The sequence below is a fragment of the Macrosteles quadrilineatus genome, unplaced genomic scaffold (genome assembly GCF_028750875.1).
Source record: "Macrosteles quadrilineatus isolate MER2022 unplaced genomic scaffold, UCM_ALF_1.0 Scaffold_3__2_contigs__length_128488019, whole genome shotgun sequence".
Lineage (NCBI taxonomy): Eukaryota > Metazoa > Arthropoda > Insecta > Hemiptera > Cicadellidae > Macrosteles > Macrosteles quadrilineatus.
This window is the reverse complement of record NW_026542596.1, coordinates 46,839,411-46,865,993: the sequence shown is the minus strand read 5'-3', so window position 1 is coordinate 46,865,993 and position 26,583 is coordinate 46,839,411. Positions and strand designations below refer to the sequence as shown.

Below are 26,583 nucleotides of genomic sequence, written 5' to 3'. Positions count from 1 at the left end.
ACTGAAATCCTCTTTAACAGAACATTACAGGCTTAATTAGTTGGATCTCAGGGGTGAGTAATGTACAGTATTTAGGATAGGACATTGAACAAAGTTGAAACTTGTGTTGAGCCGAGAGATTACAGTAAAACTATTAATTAGAATTATAATGTCATTTTTTACATGAACAAGCACACTACAGAAATATTCTGTAAAAGTTAGTTGATTTATGCAACCCTGGACAAAAGCTTAAAACAATTTTCCTATGGCACAAGTGATTTTGAGTTTGCAGGGTAAGAAAAAAGTTTGACAAAAAGGCATAGCCTACGGTAAATCAAATCAATGAATAATCCCTGAGGTTGAGCGGTTAGAAGATTTGCTTACAAAATTAACTTTCACACAATACTCAAGACCAAGATTGTGAAAATTAGCTATAACAGTCTCCCAACCCTCTCTGATTAGAACAAATAACACAAAGAGGTAACAAATTAATAACTTTTAGGTATTTACATTTGTAGAACTTCTTTTTTGACTTCCACGCCTGGATGTACTGGCTGTTTCTTCTTCACCTTCATCGTCTGACTTTCGAGAGTTCTTCCTTAAAACAAAATTCAAATGTTAAAATTTATTATAGTTTGTGTTCATTTTTTAGTCCACATTATTGTTTTGTTGGTTGGATAGTGCCAATGTATCTAATGCATAGATGTTTCACATAGATGTACACTACCGGAAAGAGAGAGATTCGGGAATTTGCGGGACATGATGATGTTTTTGTGACTACGGAAGATGTTCAGCATTTTGCCTCTGTATAGGAAAATAAAAATCATGTTACCATAACTGAGGGTTTTACTGTGATTGCAGAAGACAATGATGGATGATATCTAAAAGACCGCAGAGGATATTGAATATTTTGCTGTCATCTGGGAAGAATATAATGATTTTAAAAACGAATTATGAGTTTAAGTTATTTGAAATTTTTATTTTTATTTTAGCAAATTTCCCCTATAGGGAATAAGCTATTTATTCTTCCTTAATGACTTAACTAATTTTTAGATAATCTTTAGGCCTACTTTTACAGTGAATAAATTAATTGAAATTTGTTATTAATTATTAATTAGTTGATTACTATTACCTAGTACCTAGGTTCATAATTCTTTTATGAAGGTCTATTAAAAAATACATTCAAATCAACAGCACAAGACTAAATTGAATTTTGAAAAGGTTCGTGACAAATCAACTTATTAGGCCTATATAAGATTAGGTTTGATTGTAAATGGCTTATTGCCTGCGAATTAATTGTGTTTCCGTTGTGTTTTCTTATTTTGTGTTCCTTTAGTGAAGTGACATGCCTATAATTTCAAAGATAAACCTACTCATCCTGTCCTTTACAATATGAGATTAGATTTAATCTGTATCTATAAAAGAGGAACTGTATGTGTGTATATACGTAGCGACTCCAAAACCGCTCGACAGATTGTAATGAAACTTTCAGGCAATATTAAGCATCTTTCAAGGATGGTTCGAGTGGAGTTTGGTGCAGATCCGTCAAAAGGGCTCTGCCCCAGAGGGTTTTAAGGGCCAATGTCAGACTTTTTGATCTACAATGTTTACAAATAAATATAATTTAAAAGCAGATGTTTACTTTCACCAACTGTTTTGTAGTTTTGAATAATCACAACATTCTGTATTAGCATTAATCATGATTTGAAATAGTGCCACAGTGTTTCTACAGAGTGCAGCACAGAAAACTATTTTACTTTTGAATACCGGTAAGTCCAAATGTATTAAACCCCAATCGCAGCACACCTGTGCACTTAACAACGTTTAAATTCTCCAATGTTAAATATTAAAACATAAAAACCTTTATAAAGTATTATAAACAATAAAAGGGATGACAATGCCTTAATATTTTTATCTTTCCACACAATATAAAAGGCAAAGCCCTCACTGACTCACTGATCACTAATTCTCCCACTTTCCATTTACCCAGGAGGCTGAAATTCGGCACACCGATTCTTTGGACATTAGATAGGAAAACTAAGTAGTTTTTATTCTGATCGGGCTTTCGGGCTCCGCCCCAGTGGCTCTGGAGTTTCCCATGTTAACCTCATGATTTTCCATATTTAAAAGGAATTAATGAATCTTAACAGCAGTTTCAATTAAACAAGTTGGTTCTGTTCTATGATGTTCAATAGCATTAAAGTTACAAGGATTACCAACAGGGTGCAGCACTATTATTTCTTTTAAATTTATGACAACAGCTAATTTGCAACCAAAAGGTGAGTGAGCATAGCGAACGAACATCAACCTGGAGGCGAGTTAGCGTAGCGAACGAGCTAACCTGAAAACAAGTGAGCGCAGCGAACGAGCTCCAACCTAAAGGTGAGTGAGCGTGGCGAACGAACTTCAACCAGGACGTGATTGAGCCATGCGAATACTTATGATGTTAAACGGAGCAAAGCCCCGCGGGTACAGCTAGTCCATAATAATGTATAAAAAAACTTAGCTTTAAATAAGCTTGAGGCTTTGAGCTTTTTCTAAAAGCTAGGTTTGTTGCACACCTCTAGTTAAATAATAAATGATTTAGTTATATGTTTACAAGATTTTAATTTGCTTTGACATAGTACCAATTTATTTTATGTATTTAGAAGAGTTTAAATTGGAATCTGGCTATTTAGAATTCATAATTACTGCTTTAATTTTGTTCTTTACTCCAAATCCCCCCCCCTCCCCATTATCCACTATTACTTTATTTACAACATGAATACAGACAGGGTTCGGTGTTGTATAATCATAATCCATATAGAAAATATAATTAAATTTTTTTTAATTGGTATTAGTATCGGGAATTGATATTGACAGTTGATAAATTTTGGTACTAAAACATTTTTTTAAACAATCATTTTAGACTGTATAACTTTAGAGTAAATTGTCATAACAATGTTAAATACTAGGGGTGTGCGATGCATCGAAAATGCATCGAAATTTCGATTCGATGCATCGAATCGCGATTTGATTCAGTGGTGGTCAAAAAACGATTCGATTCACGAGGGAGTCAGTATCCATATACGAAAAACGCCTGCGGAAAGTCAATGCAATACCCGCAATACAGGAGCGCGTTGCTGTTGCGTTTCCTTTACGAAGGCGTTCTTATTTAATACATTCTTTGCATTAAATATAGCTTTAATTGTTTTATATTTTTTTGTTTTGACATTGCAAATGATTAGAGGTTTGTTTTTTGTCTTGATGTAAGCAGTGTGTGAAATATTTTACTACTGTGAACCTAGCCAAAACAAGGTAGGTTACTCCAAAATCATTTTAAAAATAAGTCTGAAAAATTGTTACTTAATACTTAACTAGTAAGATTAATGTTATAGACTGATTCATTTGGTATTTTTGTTAGGTGTCTGCCGGTCCCCGTCCCCGAATTTTTGTTGGGGCAAAAGAAAAAAAAAAAGAATAATTTATTTCCAAAGAAACACTCTTATATTATTATATCTATTATTACAGAGGAATTAAAATGTTCAAATGAGAATTAAAAATTAAGTTGGCTCACGACCTTTAAGAATAAAGACACAACAGAGCAATTGCCGCACTGCCACTAGCCAGAGCCAGGTCTAGTCGTCTACTGATAAGAGTAACAAGACAAAAGCCGTGACGCAACACTAACAGTGCAAAGAAAACAAAGTCAAAAGAATAGAAAGACTATTTATCCAGACATACTAGTATAATCATTTATTGTTTATTCAATACCTAATTAAAAATATATTTTATTATTTTACATAATAAATTATAAACAAAAGAAATATCTGATATAGTGAACAGATCTGTATCTTGGTTAGATGGGGTTAAAAAAATATATTTCTAAGATCCAATACAATATTTACAACTCACAAATTACATTGAATTAATTTCTTTGAAAATAATCTCTAACAGTTTTGTGTTTTTGAATAAAGAAATATATTTCTTTGTCTCTACTCCCTTGTTTCATCACTTGCATTTTGTCAGCAATTGAAGCAACTGGGTAGCAACCGGGTGGTGTAAGAGGGGAGGGGGAGGGTCTATGACCTTGAATTCACACATCGTTGCCCGGGCCTGGCTGGTGAGACTGATTCATTGTTTTTGTTGACATACTACTACCCTTCCTTAAGAGAAAAAGGCCCTGCTGTTCCAAAAACATTGAGGGTAGTTTAAAAACATTGACCTGTGTTGCAAAGGGCACTAGGCTAGAAGATAGCATTTAAATTTCTTGTCTCTTGATTTAATATTATTTTAATCTTCTATATATTATTTAAGAGTTACTTTTCGGGTACCTAATTAGTTGTGATATTGTTTGGCTTTATTTTATGGATTTTTAATTCTTTTCATTCATTAGCTATCAAAATCAGTTGTTTTAGGATTTTAATCTCTTGCAGTAGGTCTATACTACTATATGACATGATATGCATTTTTTAGTCCTTATTAATTATACCATAAACAATGTTTGTATGTTATTTACTGTTTTTGAGTTTTATAGGAAATTAGTTTACACAATATCTTTTCTTCAATGAGTTCTCCACTTGACATGTTGCTTCTAGCCTATTACTATTTTAGGCCCTATAAAAATAATGCCTAGGTAAAGCTGTAGGCCTACTGATGCCAATAATAATTCTTTATTTATGATGATGTAACAAATAATGTAAGTGTGAGGTTATTATACTAAGGAGGTTAGGAGGCAGGGAATGAATGATACATATTGCATGGTGGAAACATATTATTTTTATTTTCTTCTTGCTTGCAGTCCTGAAGCCGGTCCACAGGCCCTAAACTTGTGATATGTAAATTTATTTCTTAATGGTCTTTTTATATTAAGTTCCATTCAAATTTGTTGTAATTTAGCTACCGGCACCTATTTAGTTATTTAAACAGTTATTAAAATGAGAATGAATGTCTTGATAAAAAAAATATTTTCTTCTTTCTTGCAGTTGAGCCAATTCAAGTAAAAATTATGAAATAGGCAAGTAAAGCAGCTCACTGGTATTTCCAGCAGTTATTCTAATACATATGATTGAAAATAAATATTTTTTCACCTAAAATTCATATGTTAAGTATGAAATAGGCCTAATACCACATCAACAAAAATTTGTATTACACAAATGTGATACATTTTAATTATTGTTAATCCACTCAATTGACAATTATGAATAGAAAAATACCGTATTGCTTCGAATCGAGTTGCATCGAATCGAATCGAAAATCTTTTGAATCGAATCGTTGCTTCGAATCGAAAATTTTTTGCTGCTTCGCACACCCCTATTAAATACAATAGATAACTTTTTCATAGGACTGCTAATGACCATATAATAATTTTATTTTTCTTATTTTACTGCGTTATCTTCTGAATTGTGCGTTATCTTCTGAATTGTCTATGTTATCTGAGTTGACTATCCAAAATCAAAAGTTTTTCTGTTAGTTGATGCGCTATGGTCTCAAATGCACAATTCCCTGGTATGCATGCCCAAAATGTGTGTTGTAGAAAAACAAAATATAAACACTACTGTAGTTAAACTTACTTGGCCTGAGCGTACTCTTGCAGGGACCAGCAAATTGTACGACAATCGTACAATGGCTTAGGATTGCATATCAAACATTGCCAGTCATCTGACTCCAAGTCTTTCACATCTTGCTTGGACAGGTTCTGCTTTATGCATTTCTGAAGACAAAAAATTATTATACATATTTTTGTTAAAATAGTAAATGGAAATATAATGGTTTTGCTTTTTTGGGCACGGCGATGAATAAAATACATATGTATTCATAGAAACTTAAGGACATAAATATGTGTTGGCCAGATCTATTATCTAACTTTGTGTGAAATATTGCTAACAGTATAAAAACACTAATTATTTGTTTTTTTAGCTTTACAAAATGGTTTGGAGAGACATTGAGAAATTCTATGGTTTTAGGGTCAAAACTGAGAAAAACTAATTTTTAACCCCTAAAACCTAGTTCCCATGGTCTGGTCATGCTGGTTCGCAAACTCGTTCAAAAAACGTTTTATTAAAAAATCATTCACGTTTCCGATATTTAGATGGTTCTGGTCCTAATTCAATCAATCAATCAATCAAAATATCTTTATTTCATAATATGCAAACATATAGTTACATGAAATAGAGTCATGGGAACTAAAACTAAGTGAGATGGTTATTCAAAAAATACATAAGGTTAAATTGTATTCTAAATTATTAAGAGAAAGAGTCAAAATCAAAAGAGTCAAGAACAAAACTCCCCGATAGAAAAGAAAGCTGATTGGATTAGAAATGCTTTTGCCAAATTTAAAAATCTGTTTGTATTATTTATTTCTTTTTTGATATTTTGTGGCAAAAGATCAAAATATTTGTTTCTTTTATAGGTGATTTTTTTTTAAAAAGCTCTAATTTATGATGTTCAATCAATCGATGGGGTCTTGTATTATAGCTATGGACAGTATTACCAAATGTTAGTTTATTGTTAGATACTACAAATTTTATTGTTTCAAAAATAAAGAGGCTGTAAACTGTAAATATTTTCAATTTGGAAAAATCATTTTTAACTACATCAGATTTTTTTTTTAGATTCAAAATTACCGTTAATGCCCTTTTCTGTTGGAGTAATATTCTATCCATGTTTAATTTAGAGGTTGACCCATAGATGCAGATACCATAAGACACATGTGAATGGATTAAGATTAAGGCAAAATATATTGTTTTTAAAGTTTCAATATTGCAAGAGGTTGCCATTTTCCGAAGAGCATACAAACCACTTGTTGTTTTTTTAACTACAAGATTTACATGGTCGTTCCACGTTAGGTTTTCATCGATAACTAATCCCAAAAAAGTTGTTTTCTCTAATTGATCTATTAGGTTTTCTTCAATGAATATTGTGGGATTTAATTTTTGCTTAGTCTGTTTGGTTGTAAATGTTACAAAATTAGATTTTTGTGAATTCAGCAGAAGGTTTTTACTATCAAAAAAGTCTTTAATCATTGATAAGTTAATATGAGATGCAATTTCTAGGTTTTCTTTACTATTGGCAGTTACAATCATGTTAGTGTCATCGGCATAGAGACAAATTTTATTGTTCGTGTCCCATATCACCCCTGGTAGACCCTTCAGGTAACAGAGGAATAACAAGGGACCTAGAATTGATCCCTGGGGGACTCCATATTGTATGTTTAGCAAGCTCGAACTATATGTCTCCTTATATATAGGTTTTGAATTATTAAAATAATGACTTATTTCTACAAACTGTTTCCTGTCTGAAATGTAAGATTTAAACCATGCCAATTCTGTACCTTTAACTCCAAGAGAGCTTAGTGTATTTATGAGAGTAGGCCTACTGTGGTCTACAGTGTCAAAGGCTCTAGATAGGTCCAAAAAGATACCGATGACTTTTTCACCTTTATCAATCGAATTTATGATTGACTCAACAAATTCCACACTTGCTGTTATGGTGGACTTCTTTCGTCTGAAACCATGCTGCTGCTCATCTAAGAGGCAATTTATTTCAAGGTGATCTAATAGTTGGTTGTACACAATCTTCTCTAAAATTTTTGAAAATACAGGAAGCAATGATACAGGCCTATAGCATCTGACATCCTCGGGGGTCCCCCTTTTTAAAAATGGGGATTACTTTTGCCACTTTAAACTGGTCTGGAAAAATACCTGACATTAATGAGTGATTAATAATATGAGTCAAAGGAATGGATATGAATTGCCATGATGCCTTAACTATTGTGATAGGAATATCATCATTCCCGGTGGAAAGCTTATTTTGCAGTGATGATAATATTTTTCCTACATCATTTTCTGTTACTGTTTTAAATTTAAACGTGATTTTGGAAAACACATTGGTCGGATTGCAAGTGGTTGTTAAGTGATTTGATTTTATGTTGTTTATAATTAATTCTTTAACAGCATTCACAAAGAAGTTATTAAATGTTTCACAAATCATAACTGGTTCTGTAATATATTTATTTTGATAAAATATTTTAAGGTTTTTATTCATCTTAGAAGATTTGCATGTTTCTGCATTTACCAGATTCCAAGTAGTTTTAATTTTATTTTTTGAGCTCATGACTTTTCTCTCAAAATATCTCTTTTTATTGTTTATAATCTGATGTTTGAGATCCTTTTTCTTATTTTTGATTACTAATTTTAGATTTATATCTTTATGTGTTCTAAACTGTGCTTCTAGCTTAACAATTTCAGATTGCTTTGTTCTCAACACTTCATCAATCCATTTATTAGCTTTATATTGTTTTTCAGTAACATATTGCTTTGGAAAGTGAACATCAAGATAGTATTTAAAAATATTATAAAAACTATAATACTTAGTAAAGACAGTAGATTGGAAAACAGCAGACCAAGACTCAGAACTTAAACTTGTACAAAAAGAATGTATATTATTACAATCAAACTTTCTTATTTTATTTCTGATCAAATTATTTTTTATTGCTTTAATATTCTTAAACTCCATAATTTGGCCATCGTGATCAGATATATGAGTTACTATACCCGTTACTCTAAAATGGCTAGGGTCAATATTAGTTACAAAATTATCAATTGCAGTTTCTGAGTGGTCTGTTACCCTTGTAGGGAAGTCAACCAAGTACTTCATATTAAAACTAGACAAAATATTTACAAATTTCTTACATCTACTATCTTTAGTTAGTACATCTATATTGAAATCACCTGTAATTATGATATTTTTGTATTTTTTGTTCAAGACATTTAAGAGTATTTCAAAATTTTCAAAAAACACATCTAAATTTGAACTTTTAGGTGATCTATATAAGCAACCAAGTACAAAAGTGAATTTACTAGTTATTATTTCTACTAAACAGCATTCAAGTTCTTTTTCTACAAGTAAATCCTTAATAGCAGGAATATCAACACATTTAAAATTGACATTATCTTTAATTAGGATTACAACTCCTCCCCCTCGACCCAAACTTCGGGAAAAATGAGATGCTGCCACATAGTTTGAAATATTTAGCAAAACAATTTCTTCTGGTGTCATTTTATGTTCGCTCAGTGCAATAATATCTGGTTTGGTCTCATTAAGAAAAATTTCAAGAAGGTTTTGGCGGGAGGGAAGGTGTTGAACATTGTGATGTATAATTGAGAAATTATTATTGAGCTTACTACTGCTATGATTACTTGCAATTTGTCTAGTTTTACTTTTAGCACTTATTTTGTGAGGGATGTTTAGTTTCAAGGTTGGTAATGTTAGATTGGTGGAGTTACTGGTATCAATAGGGAGTTTAAAGGCAGGAAAATATTGGATTGACTGTCATTAGTGGTGAGGTAAGGCGCAGATGGTTGGTGGTTATCAGGGTCACTAATTATACATTTACTCTTTAAGATAAGTGGACTTGTGCAGGACTGAGACTCACACACTTTCACAATACTCTGCTTTTGCACTGCACTCTTTACCACTTCACTATACTCCAGAGGACCAGGTACCAGCCGAGGAGAAGTGCTGCCAGCAGACATGGTCAGTGGTGGACCCTCGTGAGGGTGAGGTGTAGAGGTGGTGATGTTGTCACGGTCAGTTGTGGTGGAAGTAAGAAAGTTGGTCTCCTTAGATTTCAGTGGTGTTTTCTGGTGTTTAGGTTGTGACGTGGAGGAAGAAGACTGCTCCTCTTTGTGAGATTGGATTGCTTTTTTCAGTTGTTGTAGAAAGCTGGAGTGAGAAAGTCCATTCCACAATCTTCTCTTTGCACTTGGTTGGTCGCAAGACAGCACACAGATTGTTGCATTTGTTGTTTCATGCAGTCTTCGAACATTCTTGGAGAAGTGTTTCAGCTGGATGTGGTCCCGTACGCAACCCATGGGCGAACATATTATTGTCTCAAATTTCTTCTTCGAAAAATCTTCAATGAGCTGCATGAACGCCTCGTCGTAGTCTTGTACAGTTGGCTTGCCACAGTACTCCTCTTTTGTGACCAGGCTGTATACTGTTGCTCCATTTGGCACCTTTTGACACGTCAATTTGGTATTAATGAAGTCAACTTCTTTTGGCCTACCGAATTGTTGTCTGAATGCAACTGCCACACCGGCAGTCATATTCCTCTCATGGCTGATATCTCTGGATATTGTGTGGGCAAACGCAACAGATGGATCCCCTTTGATTAGGCTGATGGCTTTTCTCATGTCCATTTCTATAACATTAATGTCATGTTTTCTTATGCCTGGCATTTTTTCCTGCCAAGTGACATTGGTGTTAAGCTGTGTTTTCCGCTTCTGTTGGGGAGTAATCATGTTCTTTATCATAGCTGCCAATTTTATTTTACCCTTTTTGTTAAGATGTAGTCCATGCATTGTATATAGGTGGCGAGGAAGCTCATTCAGGGGAAGAAATTTAGCGTGTTCATGCTGAATCAGAAGTTGTTCCAAGTCAATATTTATGTATGATATTCTTCTATTTAATCCTGGTGTGTGATGTCTATAAGGCAGAGCAGAGACGATGACATTTGTGTGATTTGTCTTGTTCAACATTGTTCTTATAGTTTCACAGTAGCTTAACTCAGCCTGTACAATTTCATTATTTGACCCTCCTAGTATAATGACTGTATCGGCTTTTGTAAATAATTTGGTAAGCTCTTCTACTTTAATAAGAACCTCCTCCATCGTAGCATTTGGTTTAAAAATACAGTTTATATTGTAGTCGTTCCCTTGCCAGATAGATGATAGGTTTTTACTAAGGTATCTCCCATGACTGTCTGCTAAAATTAGAATATTCTTTTTATTATTTTGGTGCTTGGGGAGGGGTGGTATTGTCTTCGTGTAGCTTACAGGTTTGTTTGGAGTTTTGTCATTAGAACCATGTTTGATCAATTCAGAAACCGGACTTTGAGTAGTTTTATTCTTATTATTTCTGTTGGTAGACACAGTCTCAGTGGTTGTTAGTATCTGTGGGTTATTAGGCTGTGGGAAGGTAGGAGCTGAAGTCTCTGAGCAGAGTTGCGCTAACAGCAGCCGCGCGTTGACAATGACATGTAGCCCACACTCATAGCTGGCTGTCTGTTGGGCCACATTGCCCTCTACAAGTTTGACGTTGGAACATATGGTTAGATTCTCTAGCAGTATCTGAGCATGGCGTCTGTTCATGCCTTGGGCTGAGTCATAGTGCACAGCAGTGTTTGAGGCTGTATCTAACACTAACAGACTCCAGTGGGTTCCACCTCCATCATCTAGAGAGTTGTTTAAACAAAAGAAAACAAGGCGCTTGCTTTTAAAATCTAATTCAGATAGCACCGCTTCGACTTGTACCTTATTTTCTAGCTTTAGAATGTGTGTAACTGCTGCTCCCACAAACATTACATCTTTACGGTGGATGGAAATTTCAGAGTTAAATAAATTAAAATATGATGACAATAGATCGTCCGATAACCACTTAGTTTTGTCATCAATGTTAGCTTTCAGGTTGTTGAGAGTTTCAGACACATCGCAAAGTTTTGTTGCTAATTCATTTGCTTCTAATGATTTTTTGTCAAGCAATTTCTTTAATCGACTGTTTTCTACAATGAATTTACTATTTGCGCATTGTAGCCTATCATAATCTTCGACAAGTATATCAAACTTAGATTGCAAGTCTCTATCTTTTATACTTTTACTTGAAACCTTTCTTAGGCTGTCATTCAAGTCATCTATCCTACTTTCCAGAGTTTGTTTTTCACTTATCAAACTATCATTTACAACCAAAGATTCATTTAATTTCAATCGAAAATTTCGCTTAGACTCATCCAGGAAGCCTTCCAACTCTTTTATTTTGGACTCGGCATCTCTTAATCTCTGATTGGTATCTAGATGCTCACCACATAGAACATTAAATTCCAAAACAACTTTTGCTGCCACATTTATAAGGTGATCAAAACAATTCAATTCACTATTAGCAACAAGCTTACTTAATTGGAGACAAAATTCAGAAATTAAACTTTCAGTTTCAGTACAAAAATTTGTACAACCAAGCATTAAATCGCCCGGTCCTTCCATAGAGAATTGTAGGCTAATGTAGTCAGAATGGGAAAGCGTGTGCACGGTTTACCAATGAAGTAGTAGCGCCTGCAATACCTGGGACCACCCTGCTCCGTCTGAGTGACGTGGTGGTTGCGTCGCTGAAAGTGTAGGCACTCCGTAAATACGGTGTCGGCGCCCGACGGCTCGACGTTGGCAGTGGCAGGGAGCGGCGGCTGGGTAGAATTCCCTGTAACTGGTAATCCTGAACACGGCTGCGCGGCAATGATTGCGCAGTCGTAACAAACATGCTGCCGCAATGTCTTATCAGTCTCAGTTTCACGGTTATCAAAGTTTTAGCAAATAATAATACCGTAGGTCTCATGGCAAGACTTAGGCCCGGGACTGATTTACTTTTTCATTTTAATGTCCCCAGAGGCCAAAAACACCATTCGTTCAAATTTTTATATATGTATATATATATATATATATATATATATATGTGTCCGTGAACACGATAACTTGAGTAATTTTTATCCGATTTTGATGAAATTTGGTTTGAAGGTGTAAGGCGGGATAAACTTGAATGAGTTCGCGATCCAGCATGATCGGACCATGGGAACAGGGTTTTATGGGGTAAAAATTGGTTTTTCTCACTTTTTACCCTCAAAACACAAAATTTCCCAATTTTTCTCTAAACCTTCTTAAAGAGCTTAAAAAAACAAACAATTCAGTATATCAAAGTGTTTTTGTACTGTTATTGGTTACGGAGAAAACTAAAAAAATGGTAAATTTAAAATTCCCATGTTATTCTTATGGAGAATATTGTAAAATGTTGTAGTTTGCTTGTTTATGGATATATTTTGATCAAACTTGGCAAATTTATTTATTTTATAGTAAGCTATCAATATTTTACTAAAAACACACTACTTTATTAGTTTCCTTGTAGCAGCAAACCTAGGTACTCGTTAAACCTAATGTTATTTAAATAGATCAATTGAAAATCAATTCGGCCAAATGGAAATTCGCTTAGACGGCAGGTTTGCTACTTCCCTATAGGGAAATTCGCTAAAAGCAACTTACGGCACAGATTTATATCGTCCAAATTGATACTTAATAGTCCAAAGATAATATTAACACATACCAAGTTAAATCCATTAGTATTTTACCACTTAAAACTTAATTTTAAAACTCACTATAACAGATTGCTTCTTTTTAGGTAGATCATGTCTACCAACCTCCGGGGATTTTCATCATGAATTTATCCGGGGATTTGGAGTACAACTGTATATGCTAGCATTACAATGTTGCACAGGTAAGTCGACACAATTCAGGAATTAAACACTCGTTTTAGCGACTCTACTGTACTTTTAATTTCCAGGACTTAAAGTTCCAATTGAATTGATATTAAAGCTGGGTTATTGTTAGATATCAGCGAATTAAGTAACCTATTTAGTTATGATAAGCTAGATGTCTATAAGCTGGTCCTGGGTTGCAGTAAAATAACAAATATACATGTACAATAACAAACAATTAAGTAGAATGAATTATATTTACCTTACAAAAAGAACAGGTACATTTGCTGCATATATACAGGGTACCTCCTTGACCACACCAGCGGCAATACTTGTCATCTCCTTCATCATCAACGGAAAAATACCCGTCTCCATAGAAAGAGGAACATTCCTGAAAACACGCGAATCTGATAACTGAAGTAATGATACACTGGATGGAGAGTGGACAGAGGTTTTAAAGTGAAAATACTATCCTGATATAAAATATAACAATGAGAAAATAGTAAATGCCTACTGGTACCGCTAAAAAAATGTCCCTTAAAACTAAACAGGGTTGTCAGCAGAATCTATAAACAAAATTCACGCATAATTCCTGATTTTCCTGGAATTCCACTGACAACCCTGACTAAAATAATTTCAAACAGTTGTATTGAAAAAGTGGGTCAGTTAAGTGTTCTGCATAATTTCCCAACAGCAGCAATAAACTTAAGTAGGTACAAAGTACAAGATTTTTACAGCAGAAGTTTAGTGTTTTAAATTAAATTCTTTTAAATTAAATGACTTTTAAAATGTAATAATATATTTGGTTCTTACCGTCTAAAAAATCAGGTGCCATACCGTACTACAGCCATTTCTAAGATAACTCCATTGTTAGATGCATAGTGGTACACTAAACTATAGTCTTGTTATACTTAATACAAAAAGTCTACATTTGCATTAAGTCAGGTGTTGAATAAATATTAAACATAGAAAAACAGGACATCAGTTTTTAAGCCATGCATGTGCTACAAATGTTTTTGTGTATTTGTCTTTTTATGTGTCCATCCTGTTTTTATATGTTTAATATTTATTAAACCGCTGACACAATGCAAATGAAGACTTTTCGTATTAAGTGTAACAAGACTACAGTTTAGTGTACCACTACGCACCTGACGATGGAGTTATCTACAAAACGGTTGTAGTGCAGAATCAAATATATTATTATTATTATATTTTTACACAATCTGCCACACTCAAGAATATATTTTAAAACTTATTGAACATTCAAGATACCTTTATGAAATTTATAGGCTAATAACTAAAAACTATTGATTCACTATCACTAACCTTGCACATCAAGACTCCCAGGATCATATGCACAAATGGTTCAGCAGACTTCTTTACAATGTCTACAAGACTTTTTGTGCAGACTGTACACTTGAGCTTTTCTTTGGGAATGTCATTCACATCATCTAAAGTAACCAAAACAAATTGAAATGATTGAAATAGCAACATATATATTCCAAAAGTATTCTTCACCAAGAAATGCTTGTGGCAATAATAATGACACAAAAGTAAATTATTTATTTTCTTTGGGGAATTTTTGGAAAAGGAATAGGACACTTTAGCTAGCTAACCTGAGAAAATTTAAGTCCAGGGGCAAATAAATCCACAATACAAGAACTTGTTCCAAAAACCTTTCTTTAAAACCAGATTCTATAAGTAAAATTTGTTTGTAAAACTTGTTGTACTTTCTTGTACTTGCTTTAAAAAAAATCTAATATCTATCATTTTACTGGTACCTACTTCTACTAGTTTGCACTTGCAGCTTTAGACCATTTCAGTCAAAGGTGATGATACTATTTTGTCCAGTGGACCATTTCAATAACACAATAAGTTAAAGGGGTTGAAAGATCAGCGAGAGACGCAAAGGCAGCCTAGCATGGCGGTGCATTAGTCTCCCGGCATCTACGCGTGTTCTCGCTTGGCCTAGCCCTTGCGTATTTCTAGCCCTGGTGGGAAGTAGCTTTCAATTTTACTTTAGGGTTATGCATTTTTTTTTTTTTAGGTTTAATCATTTAATATAAAATACCAAATCAAATCATTTGTTGTCTATATACCAACAACATGTACAATGCATATACAAAGTCAGATTGCAAAATAAATCAATAAGTACAATTTCAAAATACCCCCGTCGCAGCAAACCTGCATACTAAGCGAATTTCCATTTACCTGGCTTGATTTCTACTAAAATATTCCCTATACATTTTCAGATTTATTTCCTATTTAAATAACATTAATTTTAGTGAGTAGTTAGGTTTGCTGCTACGGGGAAGATGTTGAGGTGTGTTTTTTTGAATTGAAATATTGATAGCTTAGTATGAAATAAGCCAAATTTGATTAAAATATATCCATAAACAAGCAAACTCCAACAGTTTATTTATTCTCCATAAGAATAACATGGGAATTTTAAATTAACAATTTTTTTTAATTTTCTCCGTAGTCAATGAACATTCAAAAAAACTTCAATATACTAAATTATTTGTTTTTTTAAGCTCTTCAAAATGGTCTAGAGAGAAATTTAGAAATTTAAAGTTTTTAGGGTCAAAAATGAGAAAAACCCATTTTTACCCCATAAAACCCCCCATAAACCCCTGATCCCATGGTCCGATTATGCTGGTTCGCGAACTCGTTCGAATAAATGTAGGTTTACATGTTTGTACCAAATTTCATCAAAATCGGATCAATTTTGCTCGAGTTATCGCGCTAACGGACACATATATAAATATATATATATATATATATATAAATATATATATATATAAATATATATATATATATGAATTTGAACGGATGGTGTTTTTGGCCTCTGGGGACCTCAAAACGAACAAGTAAATCGGTCCCGGGTCTAGGTCTTACCATGAGACCTACGGTAATAGCTTATTCCCTATATGGGAAATTCGCTAATATTCCCTATATGGGAAATTCGCTAAAATTACCAAGGTGTAGGCCTACATACCTGGGATCAACTTAGATCACTCCAAAAAAGTAACTTCTATCAAATTAATCAGCCAAATTGAGTTTTAATTCTTATTGAGTTAGTGTTGATAGGCTACAGACTAACAAGATTTATATCCGGGTGACATTTAATTCTAAGCATTTGTTTTGGCTTGAAACTGTCAGATATTGTTACAAGTTGTAAAAGTTGTATTTGTGAAGGTTCATGTATATTCCTATAATAGTTTTGCTTAGCGTATCTGGAAAATGCACACTAAATATGCAAACCAACTACTCTTCTAAAAAGGTTTCAACTGACTACAAGTTCCCCATCCGTAGAACTGGTACACAGCTAGTCCTATATAGGCCTATAGGGCCTACATATATAAAAATTTGAATAATATAGTGTTTTCGGTCTCAAGGGACATCAAAATGAAAAAGTATATTGGTTCCGAGTTTCTAGGTCTTGCCGTGCCACCTACTACTAGTATACGTATAGTATACTGTAACGTAGATTAGATATAGTATAAGTATATCTACTTCCCTATAGAAAAATTTGCTAAAAACTAATAATTACCTGGACCATTCCTGTTTCTGTATTTTTTTTCCTCCTCTGAGACGTTGATTGATAAGTTTTCCCCTAATGCCCGAGCGATCTTAACCGGCTCTGGATTAGGTTCTTTTGTTCTGCCCATCCTGACAACCACAAAAGAGAAGGCTAAGTTATTTTAGAGATTAATCAAAGCAGACCATAGGTACAAAATTCCTGAAAGGAAATTTTCAGTTAATCTGACCTTAGTTTTGAATGAGATACACATTTAACATATCTAACATCACAAAAGCTCAAATAAGCACAGTTACCTTATTTGTGAATGCCACTCACAATGTAGGTGTAAATGTGTCGTAATAGGCCTACATGTATAATTAATTTTTATCTCTTGGGAAAACAATAATAATTAGTGATAATACAACATGCGAGTACAGTTCTGCAGAGAAACTACAACACATATTATTATCAGATGAAATTCCCTAGTTTGATATACGAGGGTTATCCAGAAAGTAGATTACGTTTTGGAAACAGTCTTGGAAAAATATTTTATTATATACAAATGAAAGCCACACTTAAATTCTACTTTACTACATATCACCTTTCAAATTAAGGCCCTTCTCATAGCGACAAACGAGCTTAGAAATTCCTTCGTCGTAGGATTCGGCCGCCTGCTTCTTCAACCACTTGGTTACCGTACCTCTTCTTGTAGGCTAGCTGTGCGTCGTCATCAAAACGCTGCATAGCCAGCCACTTCTTTATTGCTGGGAATAAGTGAAAGTCACTCGGTGCCAGGTCGGGACTGTACGGCGGATGAGGAAACAACTCCCACTTAAAAGATTCAAGAACATCGCGCGAGTGACATTTGTTGTGTGGGGCTTGGCGTTGTCGTGAATCAACAGAATCTTTGAGCTTAACTTCTCCTGCGCTTGCTTTGTATCGCTCTTCTAAGGTTTTGCAGAGATTGCCAATATCTTTAAGAGTTTATTGTAGTGTCTTTTTCCAGGAAGTCCACAAAAATTACGCCTTCCTTATCCCAAAAAACAGTCGCAATCATCTTCCTATCCGACATCGTTGCATGCATTTCTTGGGTAGCAGGAATATTGTGTGCCCCTACTGCATTGACTGCAATTTCGTCTCGCAGTTCACATGTTTGACCCATGTTTCGTCACCAGTAACGATGCGATCACATCACCATCTTTATCGTAAGTGTCCAGAAACGTTAGTGCTGCAGCCATTCGCTGATTTTTGTGACTCTCTGTCAAGATTTTTTGTACCCATCTTGCACAAAACTTGTGGTAACCAAGCTTTTCGGTTAAGACTAGTGCAATACACTTCGCTCTTTGCCATGAACGTTAATTCGGCCATTTTTAAATTGTATGACCCATTGACACACTCCACCTTCAGTAATAATGTTTTCCCCATTAACTTCACAAAGTTGCCGATAATTTGTTATCGGTTTACAGTTTTATGCAGTCAAAAACCTTATATCTGCACGCACCTTCACATTTCGCGGCATATTTAACTGTCAGAGTAACTCAACGGAGTACAGCAGAAACCTCTCAATAGCAAGGCTACATGCCAACTGAGCTGCATAACAAACTGACACCAAGATGGCTGCGCTAGCCCAGCCCTTGCGGATACAGACAAAAACGTAATCTACTTTCTGGATATCCCTCATATTATTGTGCTGTATATAGTTGTCATACCGATATCATACGTATGTATTGACATGGCCCTGGAGTCTCTTCAAGAAGACTCTTTGACAATGACTTGAGGTTTATGACAATCCTATAATAGATAAGAGATAAAACTATGCTGATAATGTAATTTGAGAAGTTGAAAAAAGAGAAAAAAAATGCGACAGGGTTCAGAGAGTTATTGTTCTGAAAAAAGTATATTATTCAGTTTAAAATTTTCGGGAAACTTTTTTGCTTTTAAATTTTATTTTATTTTACATTCAATTTTGTTTTAATTGAAGATATTATTATACCATATTGAAGCTAAGGTATTAGGCTTCAAAAAAGGTTGAAGTGTACAAGTAATTTATTAGGAGTTATAAAATTAAAAAAGTTTAAAACTTTTTTAGCTTATGGTTTCAAGTCACCCCACGGGCCTCAAGTCACCCTGTTTTACGGTACTTGAATATTTAAATGGAATTAGCCTATGTAAAGAATCTTAACAGCTGAACTAAACAATTTGATTCTGTGATGTTCAATATACCATTAAAAAGTTAAATAGGTTTACCAACAGGGTGCAGCACTATTAAGTTATTTTTTTTAATTTACATGACCACAGCTTATTTGCAACCAAAAGGTGAGTGAGCGTAGCAAACGAACTTCGACCAGGACGTGATTAAGTTGCGAACGAGCTCATCTTGAAAATGAACGAACATTTGATATAAAACCACATTAGGACAGGACGACGTCTGTCAGGCCAGCTAGTAAATAAAGAGAATAGGCCTAGGCTAGGCCTGCAAGCTTAGATTAAAGTAAGTCTTAGCTTAGGCCTACCTAGCCTCCTTAAAATAAAGGGAGCATAATCAGACATAAGAATAGCTTACTGAAGCCTAACAGCCTAAGGCTGCACTTTACTTGACGTCCTACACTCATTCGAATGAAAATATCGATCGATCCATCAATTAATCGATCTATCCTTTGGTTAGCTAGGTAAGGTTAACCTAACCTAACTAACCAAACGATATATCGAATGAAACAATCGAATGAAAATATCGAATCGAAAAAACAATCAAATGAGTGTAGGACGTCAAGTAAAGTGCAGCCCAGCCTAAATCAAGGAAAAGTTAAGTTTGGAATAGGTAGGCTTAGGCTAAACCTAAGGCCCTAGTTAAAATCCCTTCCTTTAGGCCTATATGTCAGATCTTAGTCTAGGCTACCTCAGCCCATTAATTGGCGGCTAGGGTGCATCTGTTCCAAACTAACACTTAAATAATAAGGATGTAGGCCTTCTAAAACACTTAATAGGCCTATAATCGGGCCACACAGGTTTTAGAGTTACGCTAGGACTAGCACCATATGAGGACACAAAACTTATACAAAATGCCGCGCCGCTAAGACAACATAAAATCATTTTTCGTCATAGTTGAAGGAAATCCAAAAGCATTTATATACCTAACTAAAGATACACACTTTAATTCACTCACCTTAACTTATCTTCAGCTAACACAACTAAGCTTTTGTATTGTGAACAAAGTTTTCTCTAGCAAATTTGTTTTTGCTTACAACGAGGTTGAGGTATCAAAAACAAAGTTAACATCGACTTTCGACTAGCAAGTAGCAAGTAGCAAGACAAGACAGCGAACTGGACTGGAAGCTGGAAGAAGGAGTGAGTGAGAGTGATGATGAGTGATGGAGTGATCGTGGAGACCGAGCCGAGACCGTTCATGGAGGACCACAACCCCCCACCACCGCGCCGTGGGACAGCGGAATTGGAATCGGAACGGTACATCGGTGCGCCTTCTTCTTCTTCAAAAATCCCGAGCCTCCTCCCTACTACACCCACTGAGCTATAATTCTAACACTGAGTTATAATTTTAGCTCAGTGACTACACCCTCAGTCATCATTTTAGAATTTAGAACTAATAGCCGAAGTCGGTATTTACTCAGGGGAGGTACGGAAGAGGCTACGATGACAGCTGTGGGCTTCTTATTAGCTGAGGGAACGCTATTACCGTAACAATACGGTTTGTGGACAATGGCTTCGGTGGTCTAGTGGTTAGCATGCCGGGCTGGTGTACTGAAGGTCCCGGGTTCGAATCTCGCTGGATGCATTAACTTTTTGTCTAAGATTTTTTTCATTATCAGCAAGTTTGGTTGGTTTGGTTCGGTTATGACAGTTTAATTTTATTATTAAGTCATTATAAAATTTTAATTGAGCAATTTCTAGTTTTATTTAATAAACATAATTATTTTTTTCTATTACTAATCTTTTTTATATTATTTAATTATCAGCAAGTTTGGTTAGTTCGGTTAGGTTATGATAGTTTAATTTTATAATTAAAAAATTATAAAAATTGAATTTGAGGCATTTATAATTTTATTTTATGAACAGAACTATTTTTGCGAATAGTAAACCTTCATTGCCAAAATGCTCTCTACTACAGCGCTGTTCGCGGAGGAATTTTGAACTAAATGCCTCATTCGTACCTCCCCTAAGGGTAAAAACACAGTGGAGCAGGGCAGGTAGCTGGTAGCCTGGCTGGTCGCTTACTCGCTTACTGCGATGTAGAATTAAAGCACGCGTTGTTATGGGTACGCACACAGTCGCGCCTAGCAGGTAGCCGACATGGTAGCAGTAAGCTAGGCGGCAAGCTAGAAGAATTGCCAAGTCGATTGTTTGGGAGCTTCAAGCGGGGAGGGCTCGACTGGGGCATGCGCAAATAGCAGAATTTGACAGCCACGTGTTCTCGAGTTCGCAAGTTCCGCGCGGGATCTTTCACTGCGCATTCTTTGTATACGGAGTGTTGTTTGTTTTAGTTGATTTATTTGGATGTTGTTTTGTTTACATGAAATAAAATAATGGACGTAGACAAATTAATATCAGAGGTTATTATCCGTGTGCCTTTGTGGAACCAAGCCCATCCGGAGTCCGGACTACCACAACGTCACGTACTCAACGATATGTAGAATGAAATAGCGAATGAACTGCCAGGATGGATGGATTCAAACAAAAGTTTATCCTATACCACTAATATTATAAGTGATAATATTAGTATCGGCGGCTGACAAGCGACTGTACTGAGCGCCACTGTGTGTATGTCCCAGCTACCCTCCAGGTAACCAGCAGTAAGCGAGTAAGCGACCAGCCAGGCTACCAGCTACCTGCCCTGCTCCACTGTGTTTTTACCCTAAGTCAGACCCGTCGAAGTCGAGTCGATTCGATAGGAACGAAGTAGTTCGTGAGTTTGATAGTTGCTCAATACCAAAGTATTTTTTCAGGGGAGTTATTTAAAAACTAATAGCAGTCACAATTTCCGACGAGTTAAGCGTCAACTCAAAGATTATGTAACTAATGGAAATACCCACTGTTTTATCATTTTTCAAAGGCTATTATTTAGTGTTTTCTACAAATAGCACTCAGCCGAATGAGATTGTTAATGATGAAATTCGTCATTGCTGTCAGTATATCTTTACAAATAATTATTTTACTTTTTTTACTTAAATAACAGTATAACTTGTTCATATTATTTACTAAAGAACTACCTGAATTCCTCATTCCTGCATAACCTGTAGGTATATATAGTCAATGCTAATATTCCCTAAAATAATTTTTTGAAGACATTTTCCCAGAATTTTCTGACTGATCCGCCTATCCACATTGCCAATGCTGTAAATATATGTTTTGTATTTATGTCAGTTTGTCTAAATGTATATTTTTGATTTTTGAAAGTATTGACGCCATCAATCCCTTTCGGGTAAAAGATGAAGATACGGTAATAAGGTAATAAGTAAAATCAGAAAGTGGGGATTTTTTCAATACCGTTCCACCTTTTTCAGCAGATGATTTTAATAACCATTACATACATGAAACAAAACATACATACATACACATATATGTGGAAAAAAGGTAGTAGAAAAGGCTCATGTTGAGCAAGGTTAGGAGATTAGATTACTCTAATTTTCGAAATAATGCTAATTGTTCTCGAAATAAATGTTCATGGAAATTGGTAACAGAGAATGATATGACAAAAATAATAAGATCCCTTAATCCGTTAAACAGTGAAGATGCTTACGGTCTTTCAAACAAAATTGTAAAATTCATTGCTCCTTATTATGGAACCACTGATACATCTTGTGAATATGGTGTTTTCTAGTTCAACCTTTCAAATCCAAATTGCTTGAAAATCAGTAAAACCATCCCTATTTACAAGAAGGGGATAAATTTCGCATTTCAAATTATAGAACAATTTCAATGGTTCCGGTGTTCAAAAATAGTTGAATCAGCTGTGCTAAAGCCCAGATCTTAGATTTTCTGAACATAAATAATATTTTTAACAGCAACCAATTTGGTTTTAGACCGAAACGTTCAACTACTTTGGCTATAGATTATGTGGTGTCTGATATCTTGGATGGTTTGGAATCTGGTATGGTTATCTTAGTGTGACACTTTTTGGACCTCATTAAGGCCTTTGATTTGGTCTTACATACGATTCTTTTGCAGATGTGAATTTTCTGTCATAATGGAGCACGAACATTTTTTTAATGATACCTCTGTTGAAGACTACAATTTGTTAATTTATGACAACAAAGATCAAATTTTAAGGAGGTCCTTGATGGGGTTCCTCAAGGGTCAGTGCTGAGTCCGGGTTTGTTTATCCTCTATATTAATGATTTGCCTAACTCTATATCTTACAAAACAATTTTATATACTGACGACACATCCTTCATTTCATAAGATGACAACTTTCACTATACAAACCAAAGTATAGAAATCGCCATTGAATTGAGTAAGCTTTACGATTTGAAAAGTAATTTTCATGGAATAAATCATGATAAATCAAAAAAATGCGTTTTACTTTGCGTAATCTTGAAGCAGACAATGCTGTTTCTGTTAAACTACTGTACTTGGAATATCCATATACGCTAAACTCACTTAGGACAACATACCAATAATATAATTTCAAAATTGTTCAGAGTATTGGGAGGGAAACAGGTTTGCGACGTAGGAAGTGGTGAAGGAAGTAGTAAAGGCGATTAGTATGCAGCGTGGGAACTGTTTATGGCGATGAGAGAATGAGAATGAGAATGAGAATGATTTATTTCCTGAAAGCATAATATGTACAAGGAAACGTCAATACATCAAAATCATAGCCTAAGCCTGCAACACACCATGCAGAGAATTGAAAAACAAAAACAAAACTTATTTATCATCACACATTGGCACTCATTGGCTAAAAAAACTTACTTACTTGGCCAGGTGAAATTTCAAAATACTCTTTGAATGAGTAAATCGGATTTGCCAACAGAAGAGATTCAATCCCCATTTTGAATTTTGCTTCCGGCAGGTTCCGAGCTGTACAAGGGACCTTTTTACAGATACTAGGGGGTTACAAGGGGTTTTGATTAGATTAACGTATCTGCAATTCTGAAATGCTATGGGAAGGGAGAAAAACAGGTCCGCTACGTTGGAAGTGGTGAAGGAAGTAATCAAGGCGAGCTGTCCGGAGTTTGGGAACTGTTAATAACGATTAGATTAAGGTATCTACAATCGTAAAGTGCTACGGGAATGGAGGGAAACAGGTCCATGACGTAGGAAATGGTGTAGGACGTAGTAAAGGCGAGCCGTGTGGAGTTTGGGAACAGATTTTTGTATCTCCGATACTAAGACTGCTTTCAGAGTTAACTAATGATTTTCTCCGAGCAAAGTTCGGTCCCCAGGTACTAGAAAAAAAATGTATATTATTTTATTAGTGTGTAGTGTTGGTCGACACTAGCCACCAGTGTCACCGGACAAGAACTAGACATGAAAAACGAGCTTCAAAATTTACAATGGGATGAGAAGTCTACTTGTGAAATCATCGGTGAGTCTAGTCTATGATAAAACATGCTTCCTCGGGGATGTATGTATAATCAATGAGGCTTATATATAACAATGTTAATGCTTATATATTTCATTTTTCTCTCCTCAATATCTTCCTTCTTTATATTTTTTACTCTCTATAGTCTAGTAACGCGAGCGTTTCAGGGCAGGAATTGGACTAGCCTACTGCGCATGCGCCAGAAAGAACCAATTCAGTTGTACTTGGTCTTCAACGAGTCGACTCATGAGTCATAACTTACTAGTTCAGTCCAGTTTCAGTTCAGTTCTGTCTGTTCTGCTAATCTGCTGTTCGCTACCTCCATGACGATTGACGACTTGAGTCTCTAAGTCAGTCATCCCATTCCTCTTTCACCCCATCATCCGTTGCATTTTAAGTATTCGGTACTTTAATATTGACTATGGGAATGGACTAAAAATTGGGTTTTCCCACTTTTTACCCTAAAAACATTGTTTTTTGTATTTTTCAAGTTATTTTGTGGTACTTGACAAAATTAATAATTTAATTCAGAATATTCCATGAATATTCCAGAGTACTTTACCAGAATATTCTGAGAATGTTCTCCAGATTTCTATATACAAATTTTCTTAGAATATTTTTGTTGAGTGATCTGAGTATACCTATTCAAGGGATTTGCCTGGGATGTTGAGAATGATCACAAACATTTTGGAAAATTCCAGGAAATCCTATTATTTTTCATGTTGTATTTAAATATTAAACGGTATATACAAGTGAGTTAACAAATTTTTAGATTTTCTCGAATTTGATGTTGGCAGATGTTGATTGCAGTCCATGCCCTGGAATTTTAGTGAAGCAGAATCATTGCAATTATAAAATAAATTGAAATACCATCCAGAGAAAATATAGGAAATAAGGTCAACACTTGATATTTGGTATCAAATTAAACTTACCAAACTTAAAATGAGAGTTTTAGGAATTTTTTACATACTCCAACTCCTTTGTTTGAATAATCTTAATGTTAGTCTGGAATTTTCAGATTTTATTTTAGTTCCTTTATACATTTAAACAGACCAATGCATCTGCAACTACACTTGCAACTTAACAATTACAATACAAAAACACCAATAAATAATAACAATGGCATATAAAAAGCTGTTGTGTTTACTATATCTATTTTTGAAAGTGCAAGTGATTGGGATTATGCAAATATTGACTACATCAGAACGTATGTCTAGAAACTAAGTAAAAAAATAATTAAAAGAAGTATAAAAAAATTATTACAGCTGGAAATAGTGGCATTGTAAATGATAATTCAATTTTAATAGTTTATGTAGAACATTTATTTTAAAACGTATAAAGTAAATCATAAACAGTGGTAATTTATCATAACAGTCCGTACTATCACACCTCACACTAATAGCAAAACATTTTTAAGTCTTCAATCAGTTCACCAGCACCTCAATCAATGACTCTGTAACAAACAACTTTGTTTTAGCTTTAATTTAATAAACTTGGGCAACACATTCAATGTGAAGCCTACAGCATAGTTCACACTAACAAACATATTGTATGTGGTGCTATGGGGTTATTGCATGAAGTTTTGGCTGTTATTTTTTTATTCGTGTCACTATAACATAGTAAAATATACAGTACAATAGACTCCCTCTCTTATCCAGACTCTCAGGACCCAGGCCAGTCCGGATAATGGGTTTTCTGGTTAAACTGACGTCCCAAAAACTCATTAAAACTGACCGTTTAAATTCATACTGTATACAGTATTTGACTAAAATGTAGTAGAGCAATGTGTTTAGACTAGTAATCACTGTTTTTATATCCTGAACACAAGAACAGTCGTTTCAGTAACGCTTACCTCCCACTTCCTGCCGACCTAGTCCGGTTAAACCGATGTGCTGATAATAATTGCCTGGTTGTCTGGTTTAACTGATGTCCGGTTAAAAGGCTTCCGAATAAGAGGGAGTCTACTGTACCTTATCATGGCTATTAAACATGGTAATAATGTTCCCTAATATGCAGCAAGGAAAATCAATTTTACTTAGCCTAAATACAAAGCAAAGAAGACTGATTCTGAAAATTACATTGCACTGCAACAGCAATGTTATGGGGCAAAGTTCTGCAGAGAAACTTTAATGTATCCTATCCTATCAAATTTTCAGTTTCTATAAATTAATAGGCCTACTGACAATAGCTTCAAATTTATATAAAATATTTTGAAAGAAATAGGCCTGCTTATTAATCTTCTAGCCTATGGGTCTTTTTAAAAAGAGGACC

At 34.8% G+C, this 26,583-nt stretch overlaps 1 protein-coding gene across 1 annotated transcript in view; it reads right to left on the bottom strand.

The window, feature by feature from the left end:
- Positions 1–23,811, bottom strand: part of LOC128988578 (transcriptional regulator ATRX-like) — a 36,526-nt gene extending 12,715 nt beyond the window's left edge. The window contains exons 1-6 of the mRNA XM_054409980.1: positions 23,704–23,811; positions 16,806–16,924; positions 14,579–14,703; positions 13,515–13,643; positions 5,532–5,671; positions 490–577 (exon numbers count right to left, since the gene is read on the bottom strand). Of these exons, the coding sequence (XP_054265955.1) occupies positions 490–577; positions 5,532–5,671; positions 13,515–13,643; positions 14,579–14,703; positions 16,806–16,923 (600 nt within the window). The 5' untranslated portion in view covers position 16,924; positions 23,704–23,811. The remainder of the gene's footprint in view (positions 1–489; positions 578–5,531; positions 5,672–13,514; positions 13,644–14,578; positions 14,704–16,805; positions 16,925–23,703) is intronic.
- Positions 23,812–26,583: the final 2,772 nt, after the last annotated feature.